The sequence below is a fragment of the Gopherus flavomarginatus genome, chromosome 17 (assembly GCF_025201925.1).
Source record: "Gopherus flavomarginatus isolate rGopFla2 chromosome 17, rGopFla2.mat.asm, whole genome shotgun sequence".
In the NCBI taxonomy this organism is placed as follows: Eukaryota; Metazoa; Chordata; order Testudines; family Testudinidae; genus Gopherus; species Gopherus flavomarginatus.
Window position 1 is genome coordinate 21,173,568 of NC_066633.1, and position 18,308 is coordinate 21,191,875.

The 18,308-nt window shown below is 47.9% G+C and overlaps 1 protein-coding gene across 8 annotated transcripts in view; it reads right to left on the minus strand.

The window, feature by feature from the left end:
* Positions 1 to 201: 201 nt before the first annotated feature.
* TOR4A (torsin family 4 member A) overlaps positions 202 to 18,308 on the minus strand; it is a 44,459-nt gene continuing 26,352 nt past the window's right edge. For 5 of the 8 annotated variants that reach the window (XM_050926378.1, XM_050926379.1, XM_050926380.1 and 2 more), the window contains 2 exons: positions 17,236 to 17,525; positions 202 to 4,131 (listed from right to left, as the gene is read on the minus strand). In XM_050926378.1, the coding sequence (XP_050782335.1) occupies positions 2,814 to 4,094 (1,281 nt within the window). In that variant the 5' untranslated portion in view covers positions 4,095 to 4,131; positions 17,236 to 17,525 and the 3' untranslated portion in view covers positions 202 to 2,813. The remainder of the gene's footprint in view (positions 4,132 to 17,235; positions 17,526 to 18,308) is intronic. The other 3 variants (XM_050926384.1, XM_050926383.1, XM_050926382.1) reach the window with 1 other exon arrangement.

Below are 18,308 nucleotides of genomic sequence, written 5' to 3' on the forward strand. Positions count from 1 at the left end.
AAAAGTTTTGGTTGGAAACTTTTTTTATTATTATTATTTTTTGCTGATAGATGCAGATTTGCATCAACTGAAACATTTAGTGAATTTGTGTCAAATTGACTAAACTGTTTTGTTGAAAAGTCCCTCCCTCCCTGGAAGAAAATTGAAAGCATTCTGTTTTGACATTTTCCAAATGAAATATTTGGGAGGTTTGATTCAAAATGACTTTTCTTTTTGAAATTTACTTAGAAAATTTAAAAAAAAAGAAAAAGATCCAAACCATATTTTGATACATATTTCAGAATGTCCACACAAAAAAATCCATTATTCACATAATTCCAATGAAATCAATACAAACAGGATTGGCCTATAAAAAAGTCACCAACACCTTTGCTTAATTACATGCTATTTTCATCAATTCTTCCACTGAACATGAATGTTCAAGGAGAGTTAACTGTACAGGAAGTGAGAAGACAACAAACTGATTTTGAGCTAGATGGAGACGCAGAAAGCCTAGACAACAGATAGTATTTCTAATTGGGAGAATATTGTAAAGACCTGGAACGCCAAGGCAGTTGCATACATTTCGTTGAAACTTTGCATGTACCAGATTTCCAAGCTAAGGTTACAGCAGGGCTCGAACAGGGCTTTATAATGGAAGCTGGTTGCAACCTTAACAGCAGAGAGGTGACTGTCGCTCCATAACAATGGCATTATCATATTTTTCAGTGCTGTTTCCTCTCCTGTTCCTCCTGCAACTTAATATTTTTGTTTTTGATGGCTGCTGCCCAGTGAGTACGGGTTTCACAGAGCTGTTCCCAAGATGCCCAGTGCCTGTTCTGGCGTTGTTTTCGAACCCAGCAATGTGCACGAACAGTTCAAAATGCACATTACCTTGCATCTGTGAATTCCCATGTAAGGGCTCTCTAGATAATCAGTGCTGTGAATCGTACTTAGAAACAAACAAGCAGCAGCGTTTATACCAAAGGCCACATGAGGAAAACCTTAACAAGCAGGCAGCTGCATTCTTCCCTAGCCGATGCTTCTGAGTAGTCTTCAAGGGTAGTCCCAAGAAAAGTGCATTGCAGGAATCTAGCCTGGAAGTGACAAGGGCACAGTCTGCCTCAGGTATAAAGGGATACAACTTCTAAGGCAACCAGAGATGGTAGAACGTATTCCAGGAAACTGCTGTTGCCCAGGAATCCAAGAGCAGCCGTGGAGAAAAAGAGCCCAAGAATGCATCATTCTGACACCAAGGGTCGGTGGGTAACAGTCAGTCTGCACTCGCTATTCCAAATGTTTCCCTTACCTGCCAGCATCATCTCCAGCTTGGCTAGACTGATCTTAAGCCAGTTACCCTTCATCGCAGGTCCAGCCAGACCCTGGAAAGGCAGAGATTGCAGATTCCGAGTGTGAAGCTCAAGTGAGACCCAGCTAAGCATGCTGATGAGTCTGTCACCCCAAATGTCTCACCATCTCCGCCACATTAAATGACTTCTGCCGTGTACATATACTGGGGGATTAAGTCTCATCTCCTAGACTTGCTGACACATCACCAGTGAATAAACTGCTAGGTACGTGTGTATGAGGGACATAAAATGGGGTCGCAATACAACTGGAGGCTGTCTACACAGCAATGTAAGCCTCGGGTTAGTGGGCCTCGAGTCAGCTGACCTGTGTCAGGGAACTCTGGGCTTCAGTGTCTATGCTGCCTTTGAACCCTAGGTTAAGGATTTTCTGACCCGTGCTCAAACTTAGGGCTCTGGCATCCACACTGCAGTGCCCAGAAGTTCGACCTAAAATGAAGGTATCAGAGGAAAAACTCATCCCCACCCCCACCCCGCCCAGCTGCTGCTGGCTGCAGAGCGGTAAAGTGCATGGCCAGGGCTTGGGGTGAAGCATGCTCCAGCACCTCCCAGCATTCCCCTTATCCTGGCTCCTGCCGCACCCCAGGAGGCAGGGATAAGGGATCCCCAGGAGGCTGTGGGGAAGTTTGGGGGTGCCTACTCACCACCCTGACAGTGCACACTTTCGAGGTGCCCCTGTACACACAGCCCCAGGGAGGGTGGGGGGCGGGCAGGAGCAAGGCACAGAGAGCAGAGCAGGACCAAGCTGCACAGAGGGCGAGCGGCAGAGCTTTTGGCTCAGCACAGTTGGCAGAGGGATGACCTCCAGGAGCCACCTCCCACCTGTCAGCTCTGCTCCCTGCTCCAGGCAAACTCTGCGCAGCAGCGAGGAGGAGCCAGAGCAAGAGCAGCCACTGTGAGAGGAGCAGGAACAGGGAGCGCGCTCTGCCAAGCAGTAATGATGCTGCCGCTGGGAACTCTGGGATACATCCAGAGGACTTCTGGACCCAAATCAGGTTGGGGTCGTGTACACACAGGAAAGCACTAGGGCTCGGATCCTCCAGCCCTGCAGGGTCCTAGGACCTTGGATCTGGAGCCCTAGGCGAGCACATTTACAGTGTGGACACAAGGGGGTTTGGCTTGTGCCCGGACTCAGACCTGGCCTTAAATTGCTTTGCAGACATATCCTCAGGGAGAGCTCCTGGCCTTAGTCAACAGGGGATTATTTGCAGGACAGTGGGAGTTCAGTGACTCAAGTCTGATAAATCAATAGGAGAACAGAGCTCATCTTAGAAGAGGTGACAGCTGCTGTCCTGCCTCCTAGAACCCTCTTATAACATGGTCACTGAGACAGCTTTATATCTGTACCCTTGAAGAAATGCTTGCTGGGCCAAAATCTGCTGTCAGTCATGCCAGCAGAGAGCCAGGCTATCTCCACTGAATGCAAAGTGCCGAGAACAGGATTTGGCCTCTTATTTATAGTTACTGCTACAGCAGATTGACTTTGGCTCCGACCTGCTTGCAGCCAGTTATGGCATACTCCCTGCCTCCTGTAGTGTAATAGCTGAGCTGGCTAGCTAAATTCTCAATATGGCTCTGATCGGGATACAGTCCTTCCCGCATCATCTCCTCCAAGATGCAGTTTATGACATGACTCTTCTCCAGCAGACCAAATGGGATGATGTCAGCAGACTTCCAAAGAGGGTGGAAGTGGGTCAGAATAGGCTGGATAATGTACAGCAGTTCTTCTATTTTTCTTTGCTGGTGCAGAAGGTCACTGGAAACATTCTGGAGGGCAAACGTTGTGATTTCACTGCCCCCTACGTTGCTTATTAGAATGTAGATGGCATTGAGGAACTCGTTGGTCTGGTTTGGTTGGAAGAATCTGCTGAGCATATCCAACAGGACTGGAGACATGAGCTCAATCTCATCCAGAATAAACAATGGTATCTTCTCTTCTATCTCTGCTCTGGTGACCATCTCAGAAATCTTTTCAGACAAATCCGATTGGCAAGCAGGAATAGCCTCCTTGTTTGGACAGTGGTGCATCACAAAGTACTGAAGCACAAAGTCATTGTCCATGACTGAACGAAAGTGTTTAGCCAGCAGCCACCCAACATGGCTCTTTCCGACCCCAGGTGGGCCATTGAAGGAGATCACTAATGGCTTGTTGTGTATATGGGTGGCCAGGTAGTCTTTCAACAATTCCATAATTCTGTCCACAGCCAACTTCTGCCCAAATACTTCCCGGTGCATGGTTTTCTCCAGCCCATCTAGGTCATACTTCTGAAGGTTGTCATCCAAATTCTCAATAGCATTTAGTATTTGGAAGCAGATGATGCCAATGAGCAAGAGAAGGCAGCGCTTTGCTTTACTCTTTTGCTCTGTTGGAAGGTACTTTTTGGAGCTTTCTGGATACAACACCATCCTGGACTTCCTGCGGGTCTTCTTCCGTTTGTATTTATTCACCATTGACTGGTCCACAGACGTGTCAAAGGTGAAGTACTGAGAATTGTCAAAAGTGGCTTGATTAAAGAGGGACATCGAAGGGTTATACAGGTTTGTTCGGCTCAAGGAAATCTGCCTTTGAAGAAGCTTAGTTTGGACCAGCTCTGGAGATTGTTCTCTGGGAAGGTTCAGATGCAGGCGAGTTTTCTTCAGGAACTGGACTTTTCGTCGCAGACGGATGACTGCCCTCATGGGAGAGGAAAGCAGAGAGATCCTCTTGAGAGCCGTGGGAGTCTCGGTGCGGGGCTGACTTCCGTCCATCTTGCTTTCTTCTCATAAACCATTCAAAGTGTCTTCTCTAAAAAACACAAAGACAGTGCGAAAATAAATGTACAGAAGAGCAAGAGGTGACTTGATCATGGTGCATAAATACCAGACTCTTTTATCTAGCAGAGCAAGGCAGAACAAGAACCAATGGCTGGAAGTTAAAACCTGACAAATTCAAATGAGAAAGAAGGCACACGTGTTTAGCAGTGCGGGTGATTAACACTGGAACTATTCACCAAAGGCACTGGTGGATTCTCCGTCTCTTTCATGAAGATGCTTTAGCCACACACAAGTAATCGGGCTCAATACAGAGGCAACAGGGTGAATTTCTATGGCTGTTGAGCTCAGGCTAGATGGACTAATAATCCTGTCTGGCCTGAAAGACTGTGGATATTGAGAGAGAGAAGCTGTTAGTGGTGCACCCGCTCAGGGGCCGTGTATCAATCTAGGTAACGTTATGGCCCCCGTCACTCTGAGCACCCATCAGACATTACTGAACTTGTCCTCACAACACCCTGTGAGTAGGGAAGTGCTATTATCACCATTGTACGGATGGGGAACTGAGGCCCAGAGAGATTAAGGATCATAGTTTGCAATGAGCTCAGCACCCACTATCAGGGCCAGTTTTATAGAAGAGCTCACTGCCCATTTAGTGCCTGAAGTAAATGGCCAGATTTTCAGAAGACCTGAGCGTGCCGGGTGCTGAGCTGTTCTGAAAACTTGGCTCCAGTGATAGATGCTGAGCACTTGAAAACTGGACTCCGTGTAACTCACCCAAGGTCACAAAAGAAATCTGTGGTAGAACTACCAACTGTGTCCAGATCACCCTGAGTCCCAGGCTTATATCCACCATTCCTCGGCTAGATACAACCAGACACACACACACACACAGAAAACGCAGGACATACACAAGCAAACATACTCCACACACTGAATGGGAGAAACATCTAGATGTACGAACCCACATGCATGTGCATGCAGACAGACAGACACACACACACAAATAGAAGCTGTTGGACATACACACAGAGAGAAGCTTATAAATGTTGGAGCTGTGAAAGCTAGTTGACAGCTAAGGTGCCAGTAGATGGTACACAGCAATATGTAGCACAGGTCCTGGACTTTGTAGGATCAATAAAACTTATCGTTGTGCACTGCAGATAGCTCGGGATATTAACTCCTAACATTAGACCAGAACCTAAAACACCAATATATGAGTCACTGGGGAGATCAATCCCAACACAGGAACACGTTACACTGCCCAGATCCCTGCCCTGGACAATCCACAGACCTCTCCACAGTGATACACTTTCCTTTCCAGCAGTTACTCAAGAGGATGTTAAACAGGAGTTACAAAAATAGAGGTTTTTCATTTTTAAATGAGTAGGTCCAGAAAATTTATATCCAAGAATTTTTAAATAGCTGGCCAAGGAGTTCTCTGGACTGTTAAGGTGGATTTTTTCTATAAGTCTGGGAACACTAAGTAGGTTCCAGAAGACTGGAAGAAAGCTAAAGTTGTGCAAATATTTTAAAAGGGTAAATGGGATGATCGAGGTAATTACAGGCCTGTCAGCCTGACACCAATCCTGGACAAACTAATGGAGCAGCTGGTATGGGACTCAAATAATATTAACAATTCAAAGAGCATAATATAATTAATGCCAATGAACATGGGATTATGGAAAACAGATCCTGTCAAACTAACCTTTTATCTTTTTTTGATAAGATTACAACATTAGTTTATAAAGGTAATAGTGTTGATGTAATACACTTAGACTTCTGTAAGGCATTTGACTTGGTACCACATGACACTTGACACCTTGATTAATAGATTAGAATGATATAAAATTAACCTGGCATACATTAAGTGGATTAAAAACTGGCTAACTGATAAGTCTCAAGATGTAACTGTAAACTGGCAATCATCATCCAGTCTAGGGGGGTCTCGCAGGGATCAGTTCTTGGCCCTACAGTGTTTAACATTTTTATCAATGCCCTGGAAGAAAACATAAAGTGATCACTGATAACATTTGTAGATGACACAAAAATTGGGGGAGTGGTAAATAACAAACTCTCAGGAACTGAGAATATGTCCGAGCAAAAAGCAGTTAGGAAAATCCTCACCTGACCGTGGGAGACCAAAGCCAGCATTGCCCTACACAGCGACCTGCCAGTGGATTAGGAATGGACAGGGATGACAAATGGAGACAGGGCATCATTCCCCAGCTAATAGGCAGCCATCGGGGGTGGCTCTTATTGAGCTCTGACACGCATCACTTGTACAGTACATCGAATTCAAGTGATCACCTTTCACCCGGCATGATTCCCAGGCTGTCGGGGCTCCTTCACCCACCACTGACATGCAGCCACCACTGGGATGAGATTGCCGCAGCTACGCTACACCAGTTCTCGTTTGCTCCCGTCTGGGGGTGAGGACTAACCTCCCACAGCTACTATGGCGGGAATGTAGCTAGGTAAAGTGCAACTGCCTCCACAGAGAAACAGCCGAGATATGAGAGCCATAGGCCTCAAAACACCCACAGGAGACAAGGGCTCATAATGTGCTCCCTACCCCTGGCCTTTGCCTCCAAGTCATGAGTGCCCTGGGCACTGCCTGAGCCCTACACCCTCAGCACAGATAAAACACATGGGGCTTAGCTTCGCCTGTGACATGAGCCTTGCCCGGGCAGGCTGCAGGCCGTTCTCCCCCTGCCCCCCAGCCAGGCATTGCGCCTGCTGTTCCCCTGCAGGCCACTTGCCCCCTGCCCCCCACCCCCCAGCCAGGCGCCGCACCCGCTGATCCCCTGCAGGCCACTCGCCCCCTGCCCCCCAGCCAGGCACCGCACCCACTGCTCCCCTGCAGGCCACTCACCCCCTGCCCCCCAGCCAAGCGCCACACCCGCTGCTCCCCTGCAGGCCACTCGAACCCTGCCCCCCAGCCAGGCACCACACCCGCTGCTCCCCTGCAGGCCACTCGCCCCCTGCCCCCCAGCCAGGCACCGCACCCGCTGGGTGGGAGAACTGCTGAGGGACACCCCTGTGGGAGGAGTAGCAGCCGCAGTGTGTGCAGGGGAGCAGGTGAACTGCCAGAGGATGTCCTGGGGTGAAGGGCAGGAGCAGCAGCCAGGGGAAGTGGAGCAGGGGAACCTCGCTCCAACCCCACTGGAAGCAGCAGAGTGAGGAGCAAAACCCTAGAAGGGAAGACGGTCCCCAGAGGGAGGGAGAGCGAGGAGACTCGGCAGATCAGCCAAGAGAACCTTGGCTCAAGCAGTGGGTGGCCAGGGGTTCCCCCTCCTCATCTTCACCCACCGAGCAGCAGATGTTTCTTCCCCCTTCCCAGATCATGCACCTGGAGGAAGTAACTCCACAGGGAGAGGGTATTTAATTCTCCACCCCCTTCTTGGCCTAAGCTGAGACTGCCACAAAAGGGGCCAGTTAGTGCCAATTGTGAAGACCTTGTAGACACAGACCCCAGAGGCCAAAGAATGGTGGAAAAGAGAGTCTCCATTACGCGTCTCCATCCTCTCACTCAGCCTGCTGGTCCCCCCCAAGTGCTTTGCCAGGGCAGAGAGTATGTTTGCTTTTTGCCGTCTTTCCATTTCGTTTGTAGAAGCCGGAAACATCTAAGCCACCTCTTGGTAAACGATTTATTCACAAGGTTTTCGTTTCGCTATCGTGAGAGTAAATCATGAGTCATTCACCACAAAACAAATTAAATGACAAGACAACAAAACTGCACGTAGGGACAGTAAGCAATGAGTAATTCTGCCCAGTTCTCTGCTTCCAGGGAAATTAGCCTCCAGCTGGCCTCGCTCCAGTTACTCCTCTACTTTCTTCAGGCCTAGACATCACACAGGTTAAATACGGCTTAAGCAAGCCCGGGGAGCAAATTCATTCTCCCCACTTCCTTCTGTGTGGAGTACTCTGCTTTTCGAATAGTTGAGAGTTCCTACTTATTCCCTGGATAGTTCTGACTGTTAGATGTGTCGCTGTAACATGAACGTTGTTAGCCCTTCGTCACTACAGTTGAGATCCCGCAAGCTCTGTGCCCGCAGGGAGTCTGAGGAACCATGTCACACAGACCTGTAGGAGGCACTCATATTGCCAGCCCCAAATGTTCAAAAATCATGATTTAGGGCTACCAAAAATCACGAGACTGGCTTTAAAATCATGGAGATTATGTACAAATAATAGCTGTGGTGTTCTTTTTATTTGCCTTTTTGAGCCTTTAGGGGGCGCCGGAGTCACATTTTGAAGCTTTCTCCACATCCAGGAGGGCTGGAAACTAACTTTTTCTCTAAGACTGAAGGCTGAAATCATTGCATATCCCACTTGACTCCAGGAGCTGGGGCTTTAAGGAAACAATAATTACCGTGACACTCAGGACAAAATCACGAGAGTTGGCAACACTGAATATTTATTACCATGAAAGCGAGTCTATGGAGCTTGTGTTGCATAATGTCACCTTTAGGACTTTGCCAGAAATAGCAGAACCTGTAAGGTCAGATGCCGATGAGTAACCAGGGAAATGCCATGAGACAAGCCAGGAAGTGAAAGTTATTAAAGTTAAATGGTCTGGAAAGATCCTATTGGGCCGAGGGGCGTGCACAGCCTCCTAGAGATGCCTGGAAATGGAGGCTTCCCTGCGTGGGCACAGGGACCTTTCAGCTCAGTTTCACTCTTTCCTCCCCATCTCACAAGCTTTGGGTTTGGATGGCTCCCCGTGAGCAAGAGTGCAGGGGAGAGGACAAGCTCCATCACTAAGGCTCCAGCCAGAGAATCTCAGACTGTCTTGCCATGTTTCACCAGGAACTCAATGGTACGGGGAGAGCCCGGAGTGCCCCCGGCCCTCCACAGCATGACTCCCCGTCAAGCCTTGAGAGGGGGTTGAAGAGCGGATCGCACTGCCTGGAGGTGCTGGGCCTTGGATCTCACCATTAGTCTGCCATCCTGTGTCGCTGTGTCCCATACGCTTTTGCACTTTCTGTTAGCAGAGACCTGGCATTGACCTTATCTGTCTCCCTGGCTGGCTGAGTTAAGAGGAGTATACCATGGCCAAGGGTAACGGCTGTAGTGCTGGGCGTGCGGCTTGTGTGCATTTGCAGGCCATGGTCCATAACCAGATGTCGGCATCCTAGAGAGGAGCCAGAGGTAGACCTGACTTGGATGCCGTATGCTTCTCTTGCATAAACAAAAGGTTTCTGTTCCAGCCTTACAGCTGGGGAATCACAAAGTTAACTGTTCGGGACTGGGGGAAATGATCTATCGGGGATCGATTTATCGTGTCTAGTGTAGACGTGATAAAAATCAATCCCCAATCACTCTGCCATCGACTCCGGAACTCCACCGCGGTGAGAGGTGGAAGCGGAGTGGACAGGGGAGCAGCAGCGGTCAACTCACTGCCATCCTCATGGCCAGGTAAATCGACCTAAGAGGCACTGACTTCAGCTATTCGCGTAGCTGAAGTTGCGTATCTTAGGTCAACCCCCCCGCAGCATAGACCTAGCCTAATTAACACCCCCCACAAAAAAAATCACGGCACTACCACGCCATTTGCTACCATCTCTCGGCTGGTGTGTTCTACCCTTTTCCCTACTCTGGGTCTGTCTGGTCTATTTAGACTGGAGGCTCTTCAGGGCAGAGGCCGTTTACTGCTTTGTATTTGTACAGCATAGAGATTGATCTGGGGGTGCTTGAGCGGCAGGGATTCTATGTCCCCATTCGGGATTTGCCATGAGGGTGAAAAGGATGATAGCACAATGGGACCCCATTGTGAGGTCGCCCATCGGTACTTCCGTCATAAACACAATTGATAATAGTGCCCAAATTATTCTATAATAGACATTTCTAAATAAATTCATAGTAAAACTAACACCAAATAAGTCAGGAACTCAGTACAAATTACCCAGCATTGCTACAGCCAGTTTGTTCTTATACTTCACTACTTAATTGGTTTTAATATCAAAACTCAACACTTCAATAAAATTTTCCCCAATGTTGCACTGAATTCACTAATAAATAATGAGCCTAGCAAGCAAAACCAACCACCACGCAGTCACTCGTAGCTTTGAAACATGCTCTGCAAAGAAAACTGCAGTCGTAAGTACGCAAAGCAAACCAGGAATCTCCTACCAGAGTAGCTCTGTGATCAAAGTGATGACAGAAGTTCTGTCACTCTAGAGATTTTAAACTATGCCAGTTAGCCATACTCTCTGTCAGAGACGCTGAATTAGACACTGTGACAAAACTGCACGAGTTCTACCTCCATTGCAGCAACTCCGTTACAATCCCCATGGAACTGCATTGACAATCCATTATGGAGATTTGCTATTACTAAACATGCTGTTATTAATATTGGTGTCGTGCTCTACGGCCTCAGTCATGTCATTGAATGACAGGTTTCAGAGTAGCAGCCATGTTAGTCTGTATCCGCAAAAAGAACAAGAGTACTTGTGGCACCTTAGAGACTAACAAATCTATTTCAGCATGAGCTTTCGTGAGCCTGTTAAGGCCTGAGTTAATTGTGTCTAATTTGCATATTAATTCAAGTTCAGCAGTCTCTCTTTGGAGTCTGTTTTTGAAGTTTTTTTGTTGCAAAACTGCCACCTTCAAGTCTGTCACTGAGTGGTTAGAGAGGTTGAAGTGTTCTGACATCAGGAATCATAACATTCAAAAAAACACTTCAACCTCTCTAACCACTCAGTGACAGACTTGAAGGTGGCAGTTTTGCAACAAAAAAACTTCAAAAACAGACTCCAAAGAGAGACTGCTGAACTTGAATTAATATGCAAATTAGACACAATTAACTCAGGCCTTAACAGAGACTGAGAATAGCTGGATCATTACACTAATTGAATCTATTTCCCTATGTTAAGTTCTCCTCACACCTTCTATGGGTCATCTTAATTATCACTTCAAAAGTTTTTTTTCTCCTGCTGACGATAGCTCTTCTCAATTGATTAGACTCTTCCTGTTGGTATGCATACTTCCATCTTTTCATGTTCTCTGTATGTATAAATATCTCCTGTCTGTGTGTTCCATTCTGTGCATCTGAAGACGTGAGCTGTAGCTCACGAAAGCTCATGCTGAAATAGATTTGTTAGTCTCTAAGGTGCCACAAGTACTCTTGTTCTATTTTCATTGAATGAGGCACTATCCAAATGTGTAGTAAACATCAGTCCCTGCCTCCCAGCGGCTACAATTTCAGAACAAGACACAACAGATAGCTGAACAACAAACAGGCCAGGGAAAGTCAATGGGTTAGGTGCTTTTGAAAATCCCACTAGGCACATATCTGCCTCTTTCGGTGCCTAAACACCTTTGTGAATCTGGCTCTAGACTCTTACAATTTTTATGTTAAAACAGCTCCTTTGCAATATTTTTACTCATTTGCATTTTTCTGTCACCCTATATCTGCCAAACAAAGCCACCTAGCACAACAAACATCCATACGTAGGTAAATTTGGACATTGGCTCCTTCAACAGGTAAAGTGGCCAGGTGCCTAGAAAGTCCAGGCTAAAAGGGGACCTTATAGTGTCCAGTCAGTACTACCGACCAGACACCCAAAATCCAGTTACTGCGGGCGGGGGAGGCGCCGGATCATCACCCACACCAGCCTCTACTCAGCCAGGGCTGTCTCCTACCTGCGTCGGGCGGTTTCAGCTCCCAGCCCTGGCTCTGCAGGTGAGTCTCTCTTGACCCAGGTTCAGGGTGGAAAAGCAGCAAGTGATTGGAGGAGGGGAAAAAAAGAAGCAAATGGGGGCAGTGCCTTGGGGAAAGAAGTGGGGCAGAGGCAAGGCCTCAGGAGGAAGAGGCGGGGAAGGGGTGGGGTCTCAGGGGGGAAGAGGTGGGACGGGGGAGGTTCAGGCACTTCTGCTGGAGTGTCCATTTTTAAAATATTACAAAGTTGGCAACCCTGTCAACAGGCAGGATAGTGAAATGTTTCCGAAATTAACCTATGTAGAAAACTGCTCAATTCTCTGTCAGTGAAAGCAATGGAGAAGGGAATGGAGGTTATGACTTCACACTAGAAAAAGAGCTATTATGTGACTGTCTGCACCGGGGATTTTAGGAAAGTGCTATCATCAGTTCAGCTGAAGCAGTGGTAGCGCTCGAGAGAGCCCCAGGGTGGACAGCACTGTCTCTGCTTCTTGCATTTTTATCATCATGTTAACTAAACCTGCCGAAATGGAAATGAACAGTTTTCCAAGGACGTCTTCAAGAAAGTGCAGAATTCGATCCCAAAATGAGACTATACTGGCCATTCTATTGAAAAAACAGTGGTTGGTAGAGCTGGCTGGAACATGGAACTTGTTGAAAACTCTAAAAATTGAGATCCTTTGACTGAAAACCAAAAGTCTGGGAAAATCTAAACAAAATATTAAGTTTCACATCAGGACAACTCCAATCAAAATGTTTCGGTTTATTGAATTAAGCTCAAACATTTTATTTCAGGGCAATTTGACAATGAAGTGTGTCCGCCTGCATTGACATGGGCAGTATTCTTTGGATGCCTCCTGCTCCCATTCAGCTATCTGGGCTGGGCTCCCAGCATGGACTCTATTTCCCTCGATGTACCATCATTCTGAGGACATGTTGCAGAACATCATGGAAGTCACATGTTTGTGGTGCCTCAACATCCTCCTGAACTGCCACTGAGCCTCATGGGAGTTGTAGTCAGGCCAGGGAGCCTGGCCCAGAGCAGAGAATGGGCATGAGGCTCCCAAAGTATAGCTCCCATGAGGCTCTGTGGCAGTTCAGGACGACATGGTTTAGCATCCGCCAAAATGCACCATTTTGATTTGGGAATGTTGGAATCGTTTCCTTCGCTCAGAAAGGTCTGCGTAAAATGTCTTGATCTTTCCAGATGGAAAGTTTCCGGTTTTGGCCAACACTTTTGCAGTTTTTGGATGTTTGGTTTTTCAAGGAAAAGTTGGCATTTTTCACGCAATGCAAACATTAGCAACGATTAGAATTAGAACAAATGGGCAGCTGGTTCGAGGGTGGCAGAATCTCAGAACGCTGGGGAGAGCAGAGCCAGATGGGAGGCCATCCAGGGCTGAAGGAGAGGAGAGTACAATCAGGCAGCAGTTGCCAATAGCTCCCTCTGTGAGCTTAGAGCAGGGATCGGCACCTTTCAGAAGTGCTGGGCTGAGTCCTCCTTTATTCACTCTGATTTAAGGTTTCGCGTGCCAGTCATACATTTTAACATTTTTAGAAGGTCTCTTTCTATAAGTCTATAATATATAACTAAACTATTGTTGTATGTAAAGTAAATAAGGCTTTTAAAATGTTTAAGAAGCTTCATTTAAAATTAAATTAAAATGCAGAGCCCCCCAGACCGGTGGCTAGGACCCGGGCAGTGTGAGTGCCACTGAAAATCAGCTTGTGTGCTACCTTTGGCATGCATGCCATAGGTTGCCCATCCTTGGCTTACAGTGACGGAGAGGAGGGAGGGGAGGCAGGAGTTGGAGACAGCTGCCATCAAAGGCAGTTCTTCTCATATGGGGGACACTAGAGCTGGCTTGGTCTTTTGGGGAAAGGAGTCAGAGGAAGAGAGTGGGGGAGCATGACTGAGCAGGAGGGAAGAGAAGAAAGGGGAGTCAGCAGCAGTGATGGACGGGGCTGAGGAGACAGCTGGAGGGGACCAACCGTAGATAGGTGTGCTCAGAGTCATTGGCAGGGGAGACAGGTTAAGAGGTGAGGAGGGGGTGGAGGAAAGTCGGACTGTGTCTCTTGAAGATTGAAGATCAGTCAAATAGTGGGCAAAGACGGGGGTGATGGGATTGCAAATAAGAGATGGTGCTGGTCAGGGCCGGTGCAACCATTTAGGCAAACTAAGCGGCTGCCTAGGACGCCTAGTGGTTGGGGGCGCCTAAAAGTCTCCTCAGGCGAGGAGGTGGAGTGGAAGTGAGCTGGGTGGGGGACGTGCGGAGAGGGTTGCCCGCAATAACTAGGGGAGACGCACAGGGGAACAGCTCCCGGCCCCAGCTCACCTCCACTCTGCCTCCTCCTTAATTATTTAAAGCTCCACAATGAGATCTCCATCCAAACATAGCTCAGGATCTGTAGATTTAAACAGACCATTTTATGTGCGATACTTGAGATTTATGCCTCCTCCGCTGAGCACACAGCCCAGCTCTAAGTCTCCTCCAATCAGCGCCGCAAGCCTGGGTGGGGAGGAGAATTAGAGCAGTGCCGGCGTGCTGAGTGGAGGAGGCGGAGCCGAGGTGAGCTGGATGGGGGAAAACCCAGGCAGGGTTAGCTGCCGTGGCGGGGGGAGGTCTCCCCAGGCAGGGTTAGCTGCTGTGGCGGGGGGAGGTCTCCCCAGGCAGGGTTAGTTGCCATGGCAGGGGAGCGAGGGGGAGGTCTCCCCAGGCAGGGTTAGCTGCCGTGGGGGGATGGGGAAGAGTCTCCCCGGGTGGGGTTAGCTCCCACGGGGGGACAGGGGGAGTCTCCCCAGGTGGGGGGATGGGGTGGAGAGGGGTTAGCTGTTGTGGTGAGGGGGGGATAGCTGCTGCGGGGGGGGCTGAGTTAGCTGCCATTGGGGGGCAGGGTTAGCTGGTTGGGGGTGGGGGTGTGGGGGGTGCAAGGTGGAAGTTTCGCCTAGGGTGTGAAACTTCCTTGCACCAGCCCTGGCGCTGGTAGGTGTAGGACAGTGAACCTCAGGGCCCAGTGAACCAGGGCGGGAGGCTGATGCTCCCCTAAACCCACCAAACAAAGTTATCCCTCTCTCAACTGAACAAGGAGGATCCTCCTCTTTCCCCACCAAATGGGGACAAAAACCGGGCCCCTCCCCCAGCTACCAGTCAGACCGAACCCTCCAAGCATCTAGATGTGTCCCGTCCCTCTGACAGCCAAACATCTCTACACTCTGGCTCTAGTGGCACCAGCTTTGCTTCCTGCCCAGCTGTGAACTGAAATGCTGCAAAGGTCTGTCAGCCACAGGGCCTCCTAGCCCCACTGCATCTCCTACCTAGAGTGGGAAATAGCCCAAGAGGCCAGTGCAAAGACACCGTTACAATCACAGAGTTTGGCCACTGAGGGTTAAGCTGCCGTTTCGGTCCCTGGCAAGGAGCAGAACTGGCCCTGCGGGGACGAAGCTGGAAGAATGTGGACCCACACAGTGAGCGCAGCAGTCTGGGGAGAGCGAGACACCAGCTGGCCCTGAGCACAGAGCACTCATTGGGGGCCCTTGGAAAAGAAAAAGGCAATTCTGAGAGCAAGCAAGAAGGGGTGGGGAGAGGAACATGAGAGCAAGAGAACAGTTACCAGGGAGCTTTTTCTCTAGGTCTCACTGGGAGAACTTCACTCCTGGTCCCTGCCTGCAAGTCAATGGAGCAGCAGCAGCAACACAGGTCAGGTAAGCAAGGGACTCTGTAGCCACAGACTTGCCCGCTGTCCCCCTTCGTACCGACACAGCTGTCTAAAAAGACTTGACCAGGGAGAAAAAAGGAAATGACAAGAGGGAGTGCCCCCTATCTCCAGCGTTTCCTTCTCCCAATTGCACCAAGACCTTATCTGTACCCTATTCTGCAGCTGTGTTTGCTGTTGGCCTGCTCCTGTTCTCTGCAGCATGGACAGCGTAGTCCGCTGCAGACAGGCTGCACAGTGTTTTACTCCTGTTCTCTAAGCTGTTCAGAAGCAGGTCAGAAATAGCCTGTGGCTATCAGTGTCCCCTCACGGGTACAAGGAGCGTTAGGAGAGATGCAGCCATGACGCAGAGCAGCGTGCGTATGGGGAGTGGGGGCAAGAGACAGGCAACATTATTGCCTCCATCTAGAGGCACTGGAAAATAAACAAGAACAATGCACAACGTTCCGGGCAGCCAGGTGCCTCCAAATCCACTTTCAGGTAGGCAGCCATCCGGAAAGCACAGCAGGGCGTACCTGGGCCTGCCTAGCACAGCAGACCGTGGGGAAATGGGGCAGCTGCCACAGAACATTAAAAATTACCTGCCCTGAGCACAGCCTGAGGGGAAAGGGGCAACTAGGGGAAGCCAGACAGCATACATAGTAATGCCAGACTGCATCAAACCCATTGTCCATGTATCCTGTCTCCAGCAGTGGCAGTACCGGATATTCCAGAGGAAAGTGTAAGGAATCTGGCACTAGTCAGATATAGGATGATCTCTCTGCTCACTTTAGGGCACCTCCTAATCCCACATAGTTAGAGATTGGTTTAAGGCAAGAAGCATGAGGTTTAACTCCTCCAAAACTTGTTAGCATGAACTATAACAAAGCTGGGTATTCTTGTGAGTCATATAACTGCCCAATTCCTTTTTGAAATGACAGCTAGGGGAGGGATTGCTCAGTGGTTTGAGCACTGGCCTTCTAAACCCAGGGTTGTGAATTCAATCCTTGAGGGGGCCATTTAGGGATCTGGGGCAAAAATCTGTCTGGGGATTGGTCCTCCTTTGAGCAGGGGGTTGGCCTAGATGATCTCCTAGATTATATTCTATATATTTTAAGCATAAAATACACATATTAAGTGTCATTTATAGCAGTTATATAGCACGAATTAGCCTGTACCTTTGTTATAATCCTGTTCACATATGCTAAGTATCCCATAACACCTAGCGTTAGCTGAGGTAAGCTTTGGCTTCAGTAGATAGGGAAACTGTCAGTATCAGGACATACAGTTGTTTCCTTATAGCAACAGAAAGGGAGTTACTCTCACAAATCTATTTATGTTAGTACAGGCCTAGGAAGTGTCTTCATGCCCCTTCGTATCTGGAATGCATGTACCCAGCACAAAGATAATAGTGTGCCATGGTGCATGCTGGGTTCAGAACAAAGATAAGTGTTCCACTGTGGTACCAGAGAAACAAGATACAAAGCTAATTGGTTGAATCAAGTTTCAAATGACGCATACTGTACCTTTTACTGGTAAGCCTTTAGGATATAAAACTATGGCTTTAGAAGTAACTTTGGAGCGCAAACCTTCTGCATATGGTGATAGTAACATCGCTGCATAGGACAGATCCTCAGACACGGGAACCACCTTTTTCCTGTGCCATGTTAATAAACCCGACTGACAGGTTATTTGGTCTCGAGTAAATTTTATAATGAACCAAAGTGTGGTCAAGCAACTCACTATACAAATTATCAGGAGAGCAATCTTCCATGGACTTACCTAATTCTTTTTTGAACTCTCTTATACTTTTGGTCTTCACAACATCCCCTGGCAACAAGTTCCAAAACCTCCTCTATAGACACGTGAATCTGGGACAGCTCCTCCGATTTGTCACCTAAAGAGAATGGCTCAGGTGTGGGACTCTGCCTCACATCCTCTGCAGTAAAGACTGATACAAAGAATCGTGTTGGCTTCTCTGCAATGGCCTTGTCTTCCTTCAGTGCTTTTTTACCACCTCAATCATCCAATGACCTCACTGATTGTTAGGCAGGTTTCCTGCTTCCGATGTGCTGTAAAAAAATAAATTGCTGATCGTTTTTGTGTCTTTTGCTAGTTGCTCTTCACATTCTTTTTTGTTTGCCTAATTATACTTTTACCCTTGACTTGCCAAAGCTTTTTTCTTTTCTATTTTCCTCAGTAGGACTTAACTTCCAGTTTTCCAGGGATGCCTTTTTGCCTCTAATACTCTGCTGTTTAGCCATGGTGGCATTTTTTTTGGTCCTCTTACTGTGTGTTTGAGATACACATTTAGTTTGAGCCTCTATTATGGTGTTTTTAAATAGTTTCCTTGCAGCTTGAAAGGATTTCACCCTTGTGACTGTTCCTTTTAATTTCCATTGAACTAGCTTCCTCAAGTTTGTGTAGTTCCCCTTTTTGACGTTAAATGCTACTGTGGTGGATTTCTTCAGAATTTCCCTCCCTGCAAGGATGTTAAATTTAATTACATTATGGTCACTATTACCAAGCAGTTCAAGCATGTTCATCTCTTAAACCAGATCCTGTGCTCCACTCAGGACTAAATCAAGAATTGCCTCTCTCCTTGTGGGTTCCAGGACTAGCTGCTCCGAGAAGCAGTCATTGATGATGTCTAGAAATGTTATCTCTAGATCCTAGCCTGAGGTGACATGTTCCCAGTTCGTGGGTATAGTTGAAATCCCCCATTATTACTAGGTTTTCTGTTTTTGTAGTCTTTGTAATCTCTATGAGTATTTCACAGTCACTGTCACCATCCTGGTCAGGTGGTCTGTAGTATATTCCCTACTACCATACGCTTATTATTCAAGTATGGAATT